The sequence below is a fragment of the Chlorocebus sabaeus genome, chromosome 4 (genome assembly GCF_047675955.1).
Source record: "Chlorocebus sabaeus isolate Y175 chromosome 4, mChlSab1.0.hap1, whole genome shotgun sequence".
NCBI classification, from domain to species: domain Eukaryota; kingdom Metazoa; phylum Chordata; class Mammalia; order Primates; family Cercopithecidae; genus Chlorocebus; species Chlorocebus sabaeus.
In genome coordinates this window covers 29,160,783-29,181,023 of record NC_132907.1, presented here as the reverse complement: position 1 = coordinate 29,181,023, position 20,241 = coordinate 29,160,783, and the positions used below count along the sequence as shown (strand labels likewise).

The following is a 20,241-nucleotide window of genomic DNA, read 5'->3' as shown; positions in this document are numbered from 1 at the left end:
GAGTATAAAACAGTAATATCATTGTGGTTTTGATTTGTATTGCCCAAATGACTAATAATATTAGCATCTTTATGGACTTTTTGTGGCATTTGTTTTATCTTAGGAGAAATGCCTGTTCAAATCCTTTGACCTTTTTAAAGTTTTGTTTTTTGTCTTTTTGTTTAGTTTTAAGAGTTCTTTATCTATTCTAGCTAAAAGTTCATTATCAGATATATGATTTACAGATATTTTCTCCCATTCTGTGGTTTGTCTTTGTACTTTATTGGGAATACTCATATTTTTTATTTTAATAGGAATATCTCTAGTGTTTTATTCTGGACACTGATGGTTAGTTTCCTATTGAGGAAGTACACTGTTTCTAATATACTAAGAATTTTGTCAAGAATAGATGTTGACTTTTATTTAGATTTATTACCTTTTGGTATTCCCCCTTTTGTCTCATTGTATGATGAGGTATTGTCAGTAGATTTTTCTCATATAGAGAAAAATCGTCTTGGCATTCCTAGAATCAATTCTCCTTAGTCATGTTTTACTATTACTGTTGCATTTGAGTTGCTTTCGTATAATTTAGGATTTTTTGAAGTATTCTTTAAATATAACATTTTTGTTCTTGAATCTAAATGTTAAATTCTAATGTTAGATCTAAATGTTAGATTCAAGAATACTTCAGAAAATCCTAAATTATATAGAAGCAACTAAGTGGTTGCTTTATACTGACTTTGAGAGGTGTTGGTATCACAGTTATATTGAATCTTCCTTCTTTGTTGTGAACCCTGAACCTTGCAAATTTCACCTCCTGAAAGTCTGCAAGCAAGCACTGGGTTCATGTTGTCCTTCACAGTAGTAATTTTGACAAATTTCACCCATGATTTCATCTGTGATTTTCTATTTCTTGAGAAAATTCTTATAATTTATATTTTTATATAAAGTCATGTATTGTAAAGCACGTCACTATTTGAGCTTAGTAATTTTTTATTTTTTAAAATATTTTTTTGTTTGTTTGTTTTTGAGGCAGGGCCTCGCCCTGTCACCCAGGCTGGAGTACAGTGGCATAATCATAGCTTACTATAGCCTGATAGCCTCAAAATTGTGGACTCATGCTATCCTCCTGAGCAGCTGGGGCTATAGGCATGTGTCACCAGGCCCAGCTAATTTTGTAATTTTTTTGTAGAGACAAGGTCTCACTATGTTGTGCAGGCGGGTCTCTTAACTATGGGCCCCAAATGATCCTCCCACCTGCACCTTGCCTAAAAATACTTTTTATCTGTATTGTTAAATTACCATTCTGATTCCTACTCGTATGTTTTATTTCTTTAGATCTGCTGGGAAATTGTCTGTTCTTTATGTTTCTCTCCTTCTACCAAAAACAGAACTAGCTGATGGATTTAGTCATTTTTACTGTTTCTCTTTTCTAAATAATTAATTCCTGCTTTTTTCTTTAAATCCCTTCACTGAATGGAGACATTGGATGGGGAGTTGGATATACAAGTCTGAAGTTTAGGAGAGTGGTCCAGGCTTCAGTAAAGCAGGCATTTCTGGTGTCCTACATCACAGTTCTCTTGGCTCACCTCTGATTTTTAACCCCTCCTGCAGGAAATAATACTATGAAAGCTTAGACTCACCTCAGGCTGAGCTTCCTGCTGCAAACACACTCTTCATTTTTTGGCCCCAGTGATTTCTTTTCTGTGGGAGGCCAACAAGATTAGAAAGTAAGCATAGATTGGTAGTGAGGCAGAGGTAATGCCTATAGAGGCAGTGCTGTTCCTGTATCATACTGGATGGATAAAAGGTCACGTCTCATTCTATCTGGAGAGAATTTTGAGAGACCATCTATATGCTTCTTGGGAGGTTTAAGTAGATTGATCCCCTGTTATCTTTAGGGATGACATTGATAGTATACTATTCCTTATATTGGCTTTTCTTCCATCCCTGTCTTACTCTTCCTGTTCCCGTAGGTCATTCTTTAGACAAACTACTTTTACTCAGGTTCTTACCTCAGTCATTGCTTTTGGGAGAACCCAAACTAAGATAGCAATCATTAGAGTACTTAGTATTTAAAAGGTAGATAAGAGTTCAGGAATTGAGACTGGATGAGCACCAAATGTGTGAGTATATATAGAAAAGAAGGCCAAGATCTGTGTTCTTTGTATCATTAGGAATGAGTTAAGAGGTTGGCATAAAGAGGAGCAACTAGCAAAGGAAACTGAGGTTTGACCAGTGTGGTATAGAAACAAAACTAGGAGAATGTGTGGTGTGTTGAAAGCTAAATGAAGAAAACTTGGAAAGTAAGGGGAAGCGATGCTGCTAAGAAAGCAAGGGGGAGAAATGAATTTAGATTGTCTATTGAATTTATTTTATTTATTTATTTGTTTGTTTATTTTTGAGGCAGAGTCTCGCTCTGTCGCCCAGGCTGGATTGCAGTGGCGGGATCTTGGCCCACTGCAACCTTTGCCTTCTGGGTTCAAGTGATTCTTCTGCCTCAGCCTCTCGAGTAGCTGGGATTGCAGGCATGTGCCACGATGCCCAGCTGATTTTTGTGTTATTAGTAGAGACAGGATTTCACTATGTTGGCCAGGCTGGTCTCGAACTCCTGACCTCAAGTGATCTGCCTGCCTCGACCTTCCAAAGTACTGGGATTACAGGCATGAACCACCACATCCAGCCGTATTTTTTTATTTTTTTATTTTTCGCAATGGAGTCTCACTCTGTCACCCAGGCTATAGTGCAGTGGCACAATCTCAGCTCACTGCAATCTCTGCCTCCCAGATTCAAGTGATTCTCTTGCCTCAGCCTCCTGAATAGCTGGAATTACAGGTGCCCTGCACCATGCCTGGCTAATTTTTGCATTTTTAGTAGAAATGGGCTTTCACCATGTTGGCCAGGCTGGTCGCGAACTCCTGGCTTCAAGTGATCCGCCTGCCTTGGCGCCTCCCAAAGTGCTGGGATTACAGGTGTGAGCCACTGTGCCTGGCCAGATTGTCTATTGACTTTAGATGTTTTAAGAACAGTTTTTCTTGAAACAATAGGGACAAAAGTGTGATTGGAGTGGATATAGGAACACTTGATAGAATAATTGAAGTCACTGCATGTGGACAACTTGTTTGAGGAATTTTTCTGTAAAAGACAGCAGAGTGATAGGTTGGTAGCTGTAGAGAGAGATGTGGTTTCAGGAGAGATTCTTTTTAAGATGAGAGAAAAAATACACCTGCTTGGTATAGCATATTGCTGTGTGTGGTCACAATCAGTTTAGAGTATTTTAGACTGTTTCTCTTTGTAAGGATAGACTTAATATTCCCCATCATAATTAGGGTTCTTTCTAGTTAATTTGACTGCCTTTTTCTGTTTCCATTTAGGGCTCCCTAAGTCATGCATAATGAATTCATGGAGGAAAAGAAGTTGTTACAAGTTACTAGGAGAAACAAAGGTGATTGGGAATTACTCTGGCATAGACATAAACATGAGGAAGTGACAGGATTAATTAATTAATCTTATGGGGAAGAGTTTAGAATCCAGTCAAGACTGTATGAGAGGCTGGGCACAGTGGCTCACACCTACAATCCCAGCACTTTGGGAAGCTGAGGTGCTTGAATAACTTGAGGCCAGGAGTTTGAGACCATCCTGGCCAACATGGTGAAACTCCATCTCTACTAAAATTACAAAAATTAACTATGTGTAGTGGCGTACACTTGTAATCCCAGCTACTGTGGAGGCTGAAGCATGATAATTGCTTGAACCCGGGAGGCAGAGGTTGCGGTGAGCTGAGATCGCGCCACTGTACTCCAGCCTAGGTGACAGAATGAGACTGTCTCACACAAAAAAAGAAAGATTATACAAGAAAGCTATTTCTAGGTTTGAAACAATGCCATGATTTAATTTCCCTGTCATATTAAGCAACAGCTTTGTGAATATACATATTTGTAATCCGTATTGTCACAAATGTCTTTTTACACACCTTTTGTTGACCTATTGTTGAAAATAGCCAAGTCAACTCTATGCTAGGAACAGGTGAAATTTACCCACAGACTTCCAGTCTTTATTTTATGCAGTTTCACCTTTTCCAAGTATTGGTATGAGCCATATTGAGCTGTTTTCTTTCGTTGTTCTCTCCCACCTCTTCCTTCAGATTATAGAATGGTCTTATGTCAGCTTTTCATAGTTAATTCTGTCTGAGATGTTTGCATTTGTAGTCATATGTCTAATTGTGGAATGAGCGAGTTTTTCTGTTGAAAAAAACTGAGGCTTTCTTGTTTCCTAAGTTATGTCAGTCCTGCTACACTGAGATGGAAGAGAATTCCACAGATTCTTCTACCTTGACCTACACTTATAAAATAGGGCTAACAAAAATTGGTGGACTCAAAGAAGCCTTCGTGATCTGAATTTCAGAGTTAACAAGAGTTCTGTGTAGGTGAATATGGCGGTTTGCCTGCCTGGGGGCAAGTGTCTGGTATCAGTATAGGTGGATAATATGGAGAGACATTGAAGTTATAGGATAAAGGCATTCGAGAATTAGGATCCTTGAATGACAGTGGGGGCTTTAGGGAAGATGTGGGACTCTGACAGAGCCTCAAAGACAACAATCAAATAATTAAGCATGATACTTTGGTTCTGTCTTCCCCTGTTACATTTTGCCAAGAAGTCGCAGGATAGGAGAGGATTGAAAGCATAGAGAAATCATGTAGTCCTGCAAATTCAAAGAGTGCTTGGAATTTGGGGCCCTGTTGGACTTGAATCTAAAGGTAAACTGAAAGAAAAAATATTTGGAACTGCAACCCAAACTTCTACTACCTCAGATTTGACAAGATCGAAAAGGTGACTTTGGGTCAGTGATGGGGAGGTTGGGATTTGGGCTTATTACAGATGAATTCAGTCTAATTAAAGCTGCTGCCAGTCCCAGCTCAAATGGACTCTACTAGAAATCTGAATTTCCAACCTTTATCCTGGGAGAAGTAGAAGGACCTTATACTCCCTGGGAAATAACACTTAAAACAATATTATAGTGGGGCGTAGTGGCTTATGCCTGTAACCCTAGCACTTTGAGAGGTGGAAGCAGGAGGATTGCTTTAGCCCAGGAGTTCAATACCAGCCTGGGCAACATATTGGGACCCTGTCTCCACAAAAAATAAAAAATTGCTGACTGTGGTGGTGGTACATGCCTATAGTCCCAGCTTTTTGGGAGACTGAGATTGGGGATTACTTGAACCTGGGAGGTTGAGGCTACAGTGAGCTAAGATTGTGCCAGTGCACTCCAGCCTGGGTGACTGAGACCCTGTCTGAAAAAAAGCCCCAAAACCAAATGAATAAAATTATACTGAATTTCTGACTATTACCTTATAGTGTCTAGAATATTATAAAATATATGAAATATACAAAGACATGGAAAAGGGTGATTGTATAGGCTTATAGATGACCCAGTTATTGGAATTAGGAGAAAAGAACATTAAGGCAATTGGCAGGATAATATATGGGGGATTGAGTATTTCAGGTGAGTAATGGAAATGCCAAAAAACCCAAATGCATATTCTGGAACTGAAAAATAGAATATCTTAAATTTAAAAAATTGATCAAATAGCCTTAATAGCAGATCTATGATAAGAAATAAAGACGGAAGGAAATGGTAAATGTGAATAAATACGAAAGTTTATTTTCTAGTTTTTAAATGTATATAAATGACAGTGGATAGCACAAAGCCAAAAATAACAGTGTATTGTAGAATTTATAGTATGTATCAGTAAAATACAAGACAGCACAAAAGATGGAAGTAAATATTCGCATACTCTTTTATAGTACTTAGATTATATGTGAAATGGTATATCATTTGAAAATGGGCTATATTGAATGAAGAATGCATATTGTAATTTCTAGAGCAACCAGAAATGTAGGATAGCTAAAAGTCCATAAAAGGAGATCAAATGGCATAAAAGGAAAACTTTATTAGAAGGTAAGAAAAGATGAACAAAGAACGAATAGAAAATAAATATGAGGCTGGGTGTGGTGGCTCACGCCTGTAATCCCAGTGCTTTGGGAGGCCAAGGCGGTGGGGATCACTTGAGGTCAGGAGTTTGAGACCAGCCTGGCCAACATGGGGAAACCCTGTCTCTACTAAAAGTACAAGAACTACCTGGTGTTGGGCACGGTGTCGGGCGCCTGTAGTCCAAGCTACTCGGGAGGCTGAGGCAGGAGAATCGTGTGAACCTGGGAGGTGGAGGTTACAGTGAGCTGAGATCGTGCCACTGCACTCCAGCCTGGGTGATGGAGCAAGACTCCGTCTCAAAAAAAAAAGAAATAATAATGTGATAGTTTTAAGTTCTGTCGTGGCAATAATTACATAAAATATGAAAGATCTAAGCCCACCATTAAAACATAGAAATTGTCAAATTTGATTTCTAAAAAGACCCAACATTATGCTTCCTGCAAATGGGTACTTGAAATGTAAAGACATTTAGTTAAAAGTAATGGATGGAAAATATATACCACATTAACACTAATCAAGAGAAAGCTCCTATAGGACTATCGTGACATCAGGCAAAATATTAAAAGACAAGGATTACTAACAGGGAAAAAAACCTCATAAAGTTAGAAGGATCCATTCACTAAGAAGGTATGAGCCCTAAATATCTATTCACGGTACAGTGGACCTCCAACATACATGAAATAAAAATAAAAGAATAGACAAATTTACAACTGTAGTTAAGAGATGCCTATACTTTTCGATAACTTACAGAAAAAGAAAGCCATAAATTGGTAAGGCTATAGAAGATTTGAACACAACTGTCAACCAATTTTATCTAATTGACATTTATGGAACTTTATACCCAAGAGATGTAGTATGTGACATTCATGTACACATGGAACCTCTCACTAAGAATTATGTGGGACCATCGAAAGTCTCAACGTATTTCAAAGACTTGATATGATAGTACTGTTCTGTTGACTGCCTTGGAATTACATAGAAATCAGTAACAAAATGAGGTTTGATAGATTACCAAATATTATGAAATTAAAGAAGTCAGTTTTGAATAACCCATCAGTAAAATAATAAATCTGATGGAAAATTAGAAAGGACATTAAATATATATTCAGCAAAATACAACATCAAAATTATTAAATGTGTGCTTAAATTATTAAAGTAGTACTCGGATAATTTGTATCTTTAAAGTTTAATGAAGAAATAAGGATTAGAAAGTTTTATTCTAAGAACAGAAAAATTCAGAATAAGTGAAAGGCAGAAAATATAGAGAAGAAAGCAGAAATCGATGAAATAGAAAGCATACTCTAAGAAAATGAACAAAATATAACATTTCCTCTTTGAAAAGATAATCCAGTTGATAAACCTGTGGCAAGATTGACGGAGGGGAATAAAAAAATCCGCAGATTACTGATATAGAAAATGGAGGGGTGCTTATGGTACAGATTCTATAGCTGTTAGAAGGATAAAAAGGAAATAACTATTTAAAACTTTTGTTATTTTTGAACAACAAAAACCAATTGTTTTAGGTATCTGTTTCTGTGTTAAGAATCTCTCCACCACTTGGTGGCTTAAAACAACAGCAGTTGACTGTTTCTCTGAATTATGTGAATCAGCATGTGGTCTTTTATCCCAGGCTTCTTTGTGGCATTGTATTCTCAGGGCAACATTCAAAGAAGGTAAAGGTGGACTTTGCAAATCATGAGGCATAGGGACTGTCACTTGCCTAACAAAACTTAACGCTGCATTGAGTTGATATAAACAAGTCACAAGGCCTGCCCAAATTCATGGGGTTGAGGAAATAGATTCTATCTCATTATTTTAGGTGGTGTAAAACATTCTGGCCGTGTTTTTCAGTCTACAGTGGTTAAGTCAGAAATAGTGAAGTCTGAGATTTTACCCTATTTATAAGCTAAAAAGTTAAGCCTGCCAGAAAACAGAATACCTTTAGATTAGAGAGAGAGATTATTACCACAAAAGCAGTAACTAGAGCAATGTCTTGTGTCAGTTCTTCACAGGGTGACATACTGAGAGTCCTATAGTACCTGCTCATGCAGTAGTGTACGTTATAGGAGAAGAACCCCAAAATAGAAAACCTGATCTTATTTAGGACCACTGGTAACCTGTCCATCCTCTCCTCTGGAGTGTAAGCAAGTCTTTTCTGGAGAGGGGAAGGTGGAGTCTCTGAATCTTGCTTAGTGTTACTATCCTAGAATGTCTCTATACAAACACCTTATGTAAATAACATTACTCAGAGGACCGAGAACATGCAGGAATGTGAAATGTTTATGGAGAATTTTCTTTCAACACAGTGCGAATGTGAAATGTTTATGGAGAATTTTCTTTCAACACAGTGTACTCTCGATCACAATAATTTGCCTTCCTCTCATATACAAAATTTGATCTCTCTTCTCCGAAATTGTTACTCCATTAAAGTATGAGACTTGTTGATCTGTCTCATCAAAATGAGATCTAGATACAGATAAGGCTTCTCAATGCCATTTGTAATTAGAAAAATGCAAAATTAAGAAAGACTGAAAATACCAAGTGTTGGTGAGAATGTAATTGTAATTCTCTTTTCTGGGAGTGTTAAATAATAAAACCACTTTGTAAGACAATAGTTTTGAATAGAATTAAATTACTTACAGACTATGACCCAGCAGTTTCATTCCCATATATTTACCCGTGAGAACAGAAGCCTGTGTTCTTATTAACACTTGTACACAGATGTACTTTTATTCAGGACAGGCTGCCTTGGTCAGGTGTTGACTGGGAAGGGGCAAGTGTGAACCTTTTAGGGTGATGGAAATGTTAACATGTCTTGATTCCTGCTGGTTGTATGATTGTATCTCTCTACCATCTATACTCTTAGAATGTGTTCATTATGTAAATTGTATCTAAAAATACAAAAATGGAAAATTTTGCAAATGTAAGGATTCCCTGATAATTCACTGTATATGTCTACCACTTAATTGCACAGTAATACATTTTTAGACATGTTTAGATTAACCATAGTTTGATTTTAACACTGTTAAATTTTAACACTATTCATATTGAAAAAACACCCAGCTTTCTTCTTGATTAGAATTAGGCTAATGGGACCAGACACTGATGTTGATCTTCTAGTTATAAGTATGATCTAGCCATCAGCATCTTTTCCTTGTTTCTTGTATATGTTACAGGCGTATCACATTTTATATATATTTAGTTTTTGGCTGTTGTCCTTCAGAATTACTCTTACACAGCATTTATAATTTTTTCATTAAGTAGTTTAAAAACTTTATTTTACTCTTCTACCTTCTATCTTTACTCTTTTTCATATTATTATTTTAATTGTTTATTTATGTACTTATCAGTAAGGGGTTAATAATGTTCATAAAATGCCTTGGAACTAAGCACAAATATACCAAATACAGATTAGCAACATTGTGATAACTATGATTAAACTAAATGATCTTACACAACCACTAAATATCATCTGATAGGTGTGGGCATGCCTGAGGAGGCTTTGTTTTACATATTTACTAAATGAAATATTGCACCACATAAGATTGCTCTTAAATCCAGTCGAGTATACACGTGCGCCTCGAGGCGACCCCGGAGTGCAGCCTTGCAATGGCCTCCGAAGCTTCTCCGCATCTCAGAGCGCCCCCCCAACTCTCTGTGGATCTGGAGACCTGGCATCTATGAGGATGACGAGGGGAGGACCTGGGTGACCGTGGTTATGCGACTCAGTCCCATGAACAGAGAATGGCCCGGGGGCTTGAGCTCCCAGGGCAGCACATATGAACCCGGCATCACGGTGCACGTGCGGCAGTTGCCAGTGCACACCCCGGAGCCACTGTCCCCCAGCCAGCTGCTCTTCTCCCAACTGCTCCCCGTGTGGCAGCTCTACCCCAGGAGGAGGTACCAAGCAGCAAATTCCAGTTTCTGGGAAATAGTGGACCAGATCGTTTCCATGGAGCAGCTGGTCCTAACATATTGGCCGGCAAGGAATGACTGACATTGGGAGTGGCTGGCCCTGCTTGCCCTGACTCCTCTGGCCTCATGTCTCTTCAGGCCCCCTCAGTGAGGATCTTTGTGTACCTGCTATTCCGTTTGTACATCCAGCATGGCCTCCTTGCAGGCAGGAGGCAGTGGGGCCCCTGCCTGCTCAGCTTCTCTCATTTTCTTTACTTATCAGTCTTGTCCTGTTCCACTCAGATCTGTACTGAGGGCACTTGGCCTGGATGGGCTTCACTAGGGGCCCCGTCTGTGCACTGGGCCCGTTTCCCCTGCTGGCTGCAAGCCATGGGTTCTCTTTCTCCTCTCTGCCCCTCATGCTGATATTCTAGATGCCACTCCCAAATCTCCTTCACTCCATACCCACTAGGCTGCATACCCAGCCAGGCCTCTGGCACCCTCAGTGCATCCCATGATTGGAAACTCACCATCAGCAGTTAGTGGCTTGGTTTAAGAGATGGCCACAGAGGGAACTGGGTCTGGATGTGGACTTGGATGCCCTGTGGGTATCAGTTCTGCTGACACTTTGGCCTGAGATAGATGAAGTGCTGAGCAAGCAGTGTATGCTGGAGCCTCAGTGAGTCCATCTGCACAATGGGGAGCATGGAGGGGTGGGTTTGGCCTGTGGTTCTGCTTGTTCAGTCCTTCAGCTCACAGCAGGATGCTAATTCATGAAGGTGACCTCGCAGTACTGGTTAATTAAACTTTATTGCTCACCGGAAAAAAAAATACATAGCCAGGTATATCTTGAGATCTCTTTAGGTAAATAGAAAATGTGCTTTATTAAAAAAAAAATCTTTATAGTGATTTTACTTTTCAATTTTTATAGTAATTCTCAAACTGAGACTTTTGTCAAAATAATCTCAAGCAGAGGATGGGGAAGGCTAAATGATAGTGGCTATGGTATAGATGAAATAAGATTGACCATGCATTGATTATTGTTGAAACTGTGTTGGAAAAAGGAATCACATGACTTTTTGTTGTTGTTGTTGTTTTGAGATGGAGTCTCTGTCGCCCAGGCTGTAGTACAGTGGCGCCATCTTGGCTCATTCCAGCCTCCGCCTCCCGGGTTCAAGCAATTCTCTTGCCTCAGCTTCCTGAGTAGCTGGGATTACAGGTGTGTACCACCACGCCCAGTTAATTTTTGTATTTTTTGTAGAGTTGGGGTTTCACCATGTTGGCCAGGCTGGTTTCAATCTCCTGACTTTGTGATCCACCTGCCTCAGCTTCCCGAAGTGCTGGGATTACAGGCGTGAGCCACCACACCCGGCCCGACATTTTGTTTAAGACAAACAATTTTGAGTTTTATACTGTACCTAATTTAGTAAATCAGAATCTCTAGGGAGAGGGTATAGTATCTGTATTTTTCAAAAACAATGAGTGAATATTAAGTAGCTAGTTGCAGTTACAGCCAAGATTTGTTTTTCTTCCTCATGAGCAGCTTTTTAAATTTGTGGCAGAGTTTACTAGGGCAGTCTATGAATGGTTGCCCAAATCCTGCTTATGAAAATTATCAATGAGCTCCTCTTTTTCTCTACTAGATTATTTCTATCTATCTGCCTACAAATCTACTGTTGTAGCTCTTCATTCATATTCGGGTCTGGTGACTACTTTATTTTTCTAATGTTTTATATAGCAAAACTACCTGAGTTGTCTGTTCTAGTTCTTCTGCTCTTTCTTGAATCCCTTCCAAGTAATGTTTTGCCCCACCAACTAGAGGTGATTTTGTCAAGATAATCAATGACTTTCACATTAATACACAGTGGCCATTCTAAGTCCTTATTAACAGAGGTGATAACATCTTCCTCCTTGAAACGTTTTTTTTTTTTTTTTTCCACCTGGCTTTTAGAATATCACACTTTTTCTGTCGGAGTGGAGTGTCTCTTTTGCTTCACTTGACTGCTTCTCTTCAGTGTCCTTTGCTGGTCTGTAATGTTTTGGGGCTCAACCATTGAACCTATTCTCTTTTCTGTCTGCCCTCATGCCCTTGATGATCTCATCTAATTTCATTGCTTTAAATATCATCTATAAGCAGATGACTTTCAAATTTATATCCACAGCTTGGATCTCTTCCCACATCTCTGAATGCCTGTATCTAGCTGCTTACTCAATGTCCTACTCAGATATCTTTCAAGTATTTCAAACTAAAGTTTTTGAATACAAGCATCTCTCTTCTCTCTGCCCTGCTCCTACCATGGTCTTATTCCATTTCAGTTTACTGGCAGCTCCATTCCACCAGACTGTCATATCTGTGGGAGTGTGTATGAGTGACAGAAGACTTGGTGGCAAACTTTGCTTGCTGTACACACAGCTTCGTCGTTGCTATTGTTATTTTTTGTGGCATGCAGTATATATAGAATTCTTAGAGAACGTTAAACACACACGTTAAACACGTTAGTCCTATACCATTTGGCATAGCGACAAATAGTTTGATGTATTTAGGGCAATTCTGAAATTCTGAAACACATAAATGGGTATCACTCTGAGTTTTTAAGAAAAAGATGATTTATGATGTATGCACTTTTTATTAAGATTATTATTTATTAAGCTGTCTCACTTTGGAATGTGTTGGCTGCAAGTACAGAAAACATAGCAATAATTTAAGCAAATAAGGGAATTAGTTTTCCCACATACCAAGAAATCCAGAAATAGAGAATAGTTAGCATTAATTCAGCTGCTCAGCAGTGCTATTTGAAACTCCAGCTTGTTTTGTTTTTTTCCTCTGTCAGTCTTATTTATTGGCTGGTTATTAATCCTCATGCTTGTTGACTTATGGTAATGGGATAGTTGCTGCAGCACTAGATACTGTGAACACATACAAGGCTAGAAAAATGGGAGAGTGGTGGTGTCAGACATATTTGCTCCGACTTATCAGGAAAGCAAATGTTTTTCCAGAATGAACCCGCATTTCACCACCAAAGCAGACTTCAGAATATAAGCCTTTGATTTTCACTGTGTTACCCATTTCTTGGTGACCCCTCCAGGCATGGAAAGCTCAAAAGTGGTAATTGAGCTGGGCCCCTTACTGCCCTGAATAATCTAGAGTCTTGAAAGGAAGGCCAGATCACACCTGTAAACCCAGCACTTTGGGAGGCTGAGGTGGGTGGAAGGATTGCTTGAGCCAGGAGTTTGAGACCAGCTTGGGCAACATAGTGAGACTCTGTCTCTACACACACACACACACACACACACACACACACAAAAGAAAAACAGAAAAGAAAAAAAAGGTACCTGGCTGTGGTGGTGGATGCTTATAGTCCCACCCACTCAAGAGGCTAAGGCAAGAGGATCCTTTGAGCCCAGGAGGTCGACACTGAAGTGATTGTACTACTGCATTCTAGCCTGGGTGACAGACCAAGATCCTGTCTCAAAAAAAAAAAAAAAAAGTCCAGGCATGGTGGCTCACGCCTGTAACCCCAGCACTTTGGGAGGCCAAGGCAGGTGGATCACTTGAGGTCAGGAGTTTGAGACCAGCCTGGCCAACGTGGCAAAACCCCGTCTATACTAAAAAAAGAGTTAGCCAGCTGGGGCGCACACCTGTAATCCCAGCTACTTGGCAGGCTGAGGCAGGAGAGTTGCTTGAACCCAGGAAGCAGAGGTTGCAGTGAGCTGAGATTGCACCACTGTACTCCATCCGGGTCAACAGAGTGATACGTCTCAAAAAAAAAAAAAAAAAAAGTATTAGAAGGGAAAATAAATTCCATGAACAGTTAACAGTGCCTGCCACATAGAACTATGAAAAATTACTAATATATAATTGGCCGAGTTTATTTGCTTGGAAAATTATTTCCCAGTAAGTTCAAATTAATGGCATTTTAGTGGTAGGTGAAAGAGTATTTATTTATACAATGAGGCCTCTCAATAGTTTATAATGTATGAAGACTATCCACTGTAAAGATAGCCATTTGGCTGGGTGCAGTGTCTCACATTTGTAATTCCAGCACTTTGGGAGACTGAGGTGGAAGAATCGCTTAAGGCCAGGAGTTCAAGACCAGCATGGTCAACATAGTGAGACTCTGTCTCTAAAAATAATTTTAAAATTAGTTGGGTATGGTGGTGTACACCTGTAGTCCTAGCTGCTTAGGAGGCTGAGGTGGGAGGATTGATTGAGCCCAGGAGTTTGAAGCTGCAGTGAGCCATGTTTGTGTCACTGGGCTCCAGCCTAGGTGACAGAGTGAGACCCAGTCTCTTAAAAAAAAAAAAAAAAGCTAGTCATTTATTTAGAAGCTAGTAAATATGTGTATGTGTATGCATACACTTGTGTGTGTGTTTTTAAGAGGCTAATATTTTGGTGTGACTGTTTGGTCTTAACTATTTTCAGTTTACAGGGGTTAATTTTTGAGAAGTTTAATTTAACTTTTATATAAATGAGATATTAAAAGAGATGTTCCTTAAAGTCATAAGGATCCGTTTTTATTGTTAATTTTTTTTTTTTTTTTTTTTTTTTTTTTTTTGCTTTCCATAGAATGTTGGCTCAATTAAGAAACATCAGGGAGATAAATTCAACCCGGTGGTAAGTAACTTCAATTTCTTTTGGTAGAAAGTTTTCAGCAGCCAGTTACAGTGGCACACGCCTCTAATCTCAGCACTTTTGGGAGGTCAGTGCAGGAGTTTGAGACCAGACTGGGCAACATGGCGAAACCCCCATGTCTGTAGAAATTACAAAAATTAGCTGGGTGTGGTGGCTGGTGGCATGGTAGTACCCTTGGGAGACTGAGGGTGGGAGGATCGCTTGAGCCTGGGAGATCGAGGCTGCAGTGAGCCAAGATCACACCACTGCACTTCAGTCTGGGTGACAGAGTGTGACCCTGTTGCCAAAAAAAAAAAAACTTATTATTCTGGGTCGACACTTTCTTCTCCATTGTAATTAGAAGATTCTTATATCTACAGTATTGCTTCTGATTTATAAAGTGGCTCTTCCTTATGACATACCTGAAATTCTAATTAGCAGTTCCTGTCAATTGTTGATCAATTCAGTTCCAGTCAGGCTAGGCTTTCTTCCTTTTGGATTACTTCCTTGTGTTATTCTGTAAAGGAGAATCAGTCTCTGGGTACTGTTACTCATTTACTTCTCTTTCATATGTTACTTTCCTCCTCTGCCCTCAAGAATTAAGGTTTTCAACCTTTCTTATCAGTCAGCAGTTCTTAGTCTATACCACTTGCACTTGCAGGCCTATCTAGATTTGGCGCTCATTTTTATATTGGCACCAGGCCCACTGAATTTGATCTGAGGTCTAAATTGCTGTCTTTGTAGTCTCTATTCACAGAAAGTTTTCCTTTGAGACATAAACTCTATTTAGCTTCCTAGAGCCCAACATCTAACCTTCCTTTTCTGAATTAGTTCTCCTTTCAGAGAAGTTCTACAATTTCTGTTTGTCTGTCTGCAACATGATTAGCTCTACAGAAAAAAACTTGGAAATTGTTATATCTCCATTAACAATTACTTGACCCTATAAATTGCCTTATACCTCAAGTGCCCTACATCTTTATATGTTATCTTTATATGTTTGGACCCAGTATGGTCCAGTGGCCATTAAGCGTTTAAACGTGTGAGTAATAAACTGAATTTTAAATTTTATTTGATTTAGCTTTTAATACTAAGTTTAAATAGCCACCTGTGTCTAGTGGCTACCATACTGGACCTAGCAGATAGAATTCTTTCCCATTCTTAAGTGTCCTCCTAACTCAGTATCAGTTGTATTAAAATGTTTAGAACAAGAAATTTTGTATTCATTTTTGGAATTTTTTAAATGATCTCATAAGTACATAGGTAAAAATCTAAATTCTCTTCTGGCAATTAAAATCTTATTAGATGAACTGTTTATTCTTATTGATAAAATATGCCTTAATATAAACAGATTGTTACTAAGTAGTAAACTTTTATGGATATTTATTTGTTGACAGAGATTTTAGATGGAAACATTTAATGTTTGACATCTTAGTTTCTTTTTTTTAAATTCTGAAGGAGGAGTATGTAGCGAAGATTTACTGATACTTGAATTGTTTTAAGAACCTTCTTTCAAGTATGTATTATTATGTATTGAGAAGCAGTATGGAAGAGCACAGACTCAGTTTTTTCATGGAAAAATGCAGATAACAGTACATATCTTAGAAAGTTGTAGTGACAATGAAATGAGAGTCTGCATATAGTTTATCTAAAGAACTTAGCACAGTGCCTGGTATGGAGTGATTGAGTAAGTAGGCTGGGCGCGGTGGCTCACACCTATAATCCCAGCACTTTGGGAGGCCCAGACGAGCGGATCACGAGGTCAGGAGATTGAGACTATCCTGGCTAACTGGTGAAACCTCGTCTACTAAAAATACAAAAAATTAGCCGGGCGTGGTGGCAGACACCTGTAATCCCAGCTACTCAGGAGGCTGAGGCAGGAGAATGACGTGAACCCGGGAGGTGGAGCTTGTAGTGAGCCGAGATCGGGCCACTGCACTTCAGCCTGGGCGACAGAGCGAGACTCCATCTCAAAAAAAAAAAAAAAAAAAAAAAAAGTTGTAGTGACAATGAAATGAGAGTCTGCATATAGTTTATCTAAAGAATTTAGCACAGTGCCTGGTATAGAGTGATTAAGTATAGTTTAAAAAAAAAAAAATTTTTTTTTTTTTTTTTTTTTTGTGGCGGAGTCTCGTTGTGTTGCTTGCGCTGGAGTGCAGTGGCACCATCTCGGCTCACTGCAGCCTCCGCCTCCTGGGTTCAAGCAGTTATCCTGCCTCAGCCTCCCTAGCTGGGATTACAGGCATTTGCCACCACGCCCGGCTAATTTTTTTGTGTAAAGATGGGATTTCACCATGTTGGCCAGGCTGGTTTCAAACTCCTGACCTCAAGTGATCCGCCTGCCTTGGTCTCCCAAAGTGTTAGGATTACAGGTGTGAGCCACTGCGCCCAGCCTAGAATAGCCAATTTTTAAAAAAGATTGCAAGGGAAATACATATCTTACTCTTTGTCACTTTTAAAATACTGTATAATATGAAGTAGAAGAATTAGAAGCAGTGCCTTGCAGATCCCTGTTACAGCTTGAGGCAAAAGGAAAAATCGCTAATACCAGATCCCGTCTTTGTTTTAACATTGGACATTTTGTTTATACATGGATTCTTTTTCAGTAATCTGTATTTTTAAAACATTATATTAAGATACTGTATTTATCTTGATTACTGAATTTTTTGATACCTCCTTATATTTTGTGCCTGAGGCCTCACTGGCCTTAACCTAGTCTTGGTCCTGGTTAGAGGTAATCTAATACTCTAATGGAATTTTCTGACTACAGCAAGAATAGATTGTTTTACATAGAAAGAATTGATAACACTAATTATCATTTTTATTTATTTTATTTACTCCTAATATTGCTATAAAGTTGCCAGTATATTTGTGTGGTGTTTGAATTTTTTGGTTTAATTTTATCTTAGAGTATGCCGCACAATTCAAATTTTTAAAAGTTGATTTTTAAACTTTTATTTCTTCAAGTTAATTGCTTTATTACTTGTGCAAATATAATCTTACTTTGCTAATGTAATCTTAGCCTAGTTAGAATTATACATTGTATATACATTGTGTACTTAATAAAGTTGGCCCTGAGAATGTTCACTAATTCAGAATTGGCCTTTTCCCTCAATTAATTTGAAATCTGTTATTTATTTAAGCAAGTTTTGCACCAGTGTGTAACCTTAAACACATTTCAGACATGTAAGTTCTTTAGAAAAACTATAGGGCCAATATTTAATTTAAACAAAATATACTTGGAGTAGGTGGGAATTTTCATGTGGAAACTTTGACTTTTTATAGGAAGGTTATAGGGTGATTGATCCCTGATGGCTGGTTAAGAAGACCTGAAAATATCTTTGCATTGCCACTTCCTACTCAAAACTGCACTTAATCAAGTCCTTAATGAAGACACATAGAACTCTTAGAGTCAGAAATTAAGTAAAATTAAATAAAAAATCTTTGTCTTATTAGAGTTTTTTTTGGTTGAGAACTAAGAAGCAGACTCAAAGCACAGTTTTGTTTGTTTGTTTGTTTGTTTGAGACGGAGTCTCACTCTGTTGCCCAGGCTGGAGTACAGTAGCATGATTTCAGCTTACTACAAGGTCCGCCTCCTGGGTTCACGCCATTCTCCTGCCTCAGCCTCCTGAGTAGCTGGGACTACAGGCGCCCACCACCTTGCCCAGCTAATTTTTTGTATTTTTAGTAGAGATGGGGTTTCACCGTGTTAGCCGGGATGGTCTCGATCTTCTGACCTGTGTTCCGCCTGCCTCAGCCTTCCCAAGTGCTGGGATTACAGGCGTGAGCCACTGCGCTCGGCCTCAAAGCACAGTTTTCAAAGCATGTAAATGGCTACTTCATGGATTGTTTTGTGAAGTACTATAGAGCTTGAGTTTAATTTGAAATCCAGTAGCTATAAATGTGGGTATTAAAGCAATGTTAAATGGGTTCCATTGTGCTTGTATAGTGGCGGGAGAAGTGTTTATCTGTGACATATGAATTGTGATAGATGGGAATGATTTGTTCTGAAAAACCATTGTAATATGTATGTTTTTAATTTCTTTTTATTCGAATATTGCAGTGTCTAAAAATGACTACAAAACGAAGTTTGTTTGTGCGGTTGGTACCATGTCGCTGTCTACGAGGGGAAGAGGAGACTGTCACTACTCTTGATTATTCTCACTGCAGCTTAGAACAAGTTCCGAAAGAGATTTTTACTTTTGAAAAAACCTTGGAGGAGCTCTATTTAGATGCTAATCAGATTGAAGAGCTTCCAAAGGTATGCTAATACTTTCTTTCAAGAATTACCTTTGGTTATTTTTATACCTAGAAATATGATATTCCTAATATTGCTATAAAGTTGCCAATATGTTTGTGTGGTGTTTGAATTTTTTGGTTTAATTGTATCTTAGAGTATGCCGCATAATTCAGATTTTTAAAAGTTGATTTTTAAACTTGTATTTCTTCAAGTTAGTTGCTTTTATACTTGTGCAGATAACGTAAAATTTTGTATTTAATTTTAGTTGCATTGTAGCCTTTAAGGTAAATAATGAGACTAAATAATTTCTGGAGTCAGTAGATTTGACTAGACCAATAATTGAAATTAATGCTGTCTTTTTCTACTTTTCATAAGACGTTAATGTGCATTGTTATAATTGAGGGTAATTGTCCTTTTACCATATCATAATTTTATTGTTAAACAGCTTTTTTTGAATTCATACAGTTATTGTTTTCCTCCATTTGTCATTTGTTTGAAAAGGTTTTGGAGGACTTAAATTTCTGAAGTCTAGTAACAACCGAAAGGAGAAAGTTAGTTTGTTGCCATGAAACACCTTCTCAAGTTATCACCTTGTTTTTTTTTCACCAAACTTTTTTCAGTGTACTTTTTCTTCTTAAATCCCAGTCTCTTATTATCGTATATCAATTTCTCCTCTTATTATCCTATACCAATTAAATTGCTATAATTTTGCCACCCAAACAGCAGTGTTTTTAAAACTGTGTAGAGACCCATTGGTAGCTCATAAAATCAATTTAGTATGTGTGGGTAGCATTTTGAAAAAAGAACCATAAATTTGGACTGTGAGAATTAGGAAATATAGGACAATTAAATTAGAATTTTCAAATAAACAAGGAATAATTTGTTAGTGTAAGTGTGTTCCATATAATTGTGGGATATACTTGTGCTAAAAAATTATTTGTTTATCTGAAATTCAAATTTAATGAACATCTTATATCTACTCTTGCAGCCTTACTTATAAAAAATAGAAAATAGAGTGTGTTGTATATAGCCATTGTTTCATGAAAATATTTTAGATTTGTGTGTATATACATACTGGATGATGGTACGCAACAGGTTTTTTTCTGGTGGTCAGTAAGAACATTTTGAAAGCCACTGCTATCCGAGGGGTTATCTTACAGAGAAATCTTTATATGGCTATGGATAAAAATTAAAGGTTGTTGGTCACATATTTATGAACTAGAAACCTAGGTTGTGGTAGGGTAATTCACTGTTCTTCTTTATATGTTGTTCTTCAGCAGGCAGTTTATCTTCCTTAGCTAGTTCTAGAGAATATGGAAGACCAAAATTTGTCTCCTCCTCTGATCACCACCAGTAGAGTCTTGGTTTAGGGGTTTTGTTGGAAAGGGAAAGTCTTGCTACAACAGTGCAAATAACTGAATCGTTTATATGTTATCGTACCTAACACTTTTACATTTTTAGAAGAATACTCGTCTTAAATAGGAGTTTCATTTTGGAATAAGATTGCTTGAAAGACAAGCTCCAGAG

General features: G+C 38.2%; 1 protein-coding gene and 1 pseudogene across 9 annotated transcripts in view; both read left to right on the top strand.

Moving 5' to 3' along the window:
- Positions 1-20,241, top strand: part of ERBIN (erbb2 interacting protein) — a 150,612-nt gene that overhangs the window by 46,010 nt on the left and 84,361 nt on the right. For 7 of the 9 annotated variants that reach the window (XM_007974011.3, XM_007973987.3, XM_073014726.1 and 4 more), the window contains 2 exons: positions 14,433-14,480; positions 18,538-18,735. In XM_007974011.3, coding sequence (XP_007972202.1) covers positions 18,547-18,735 — 189 coding nt within the window. In that variant the 5' untranslated portion in view covers positions 14,433-14,480; positions 18,538-18,546. Of the gene's footprint in view, positions 1-10,966; positions 11,085-14,432; positions 14,481-18,537; positions 18,736-20,241 lie in introns of all 9 variants that reach the window. The other 2 variants (XM_073014725.1, XM_007974003.3) reach the window with 2 other exon arrangements.
- Positions 6-10,954, top strand: LOC103222436 (T-cell leukemia/lymphoma protein 1B pseudogene; annotated as a pseudogene).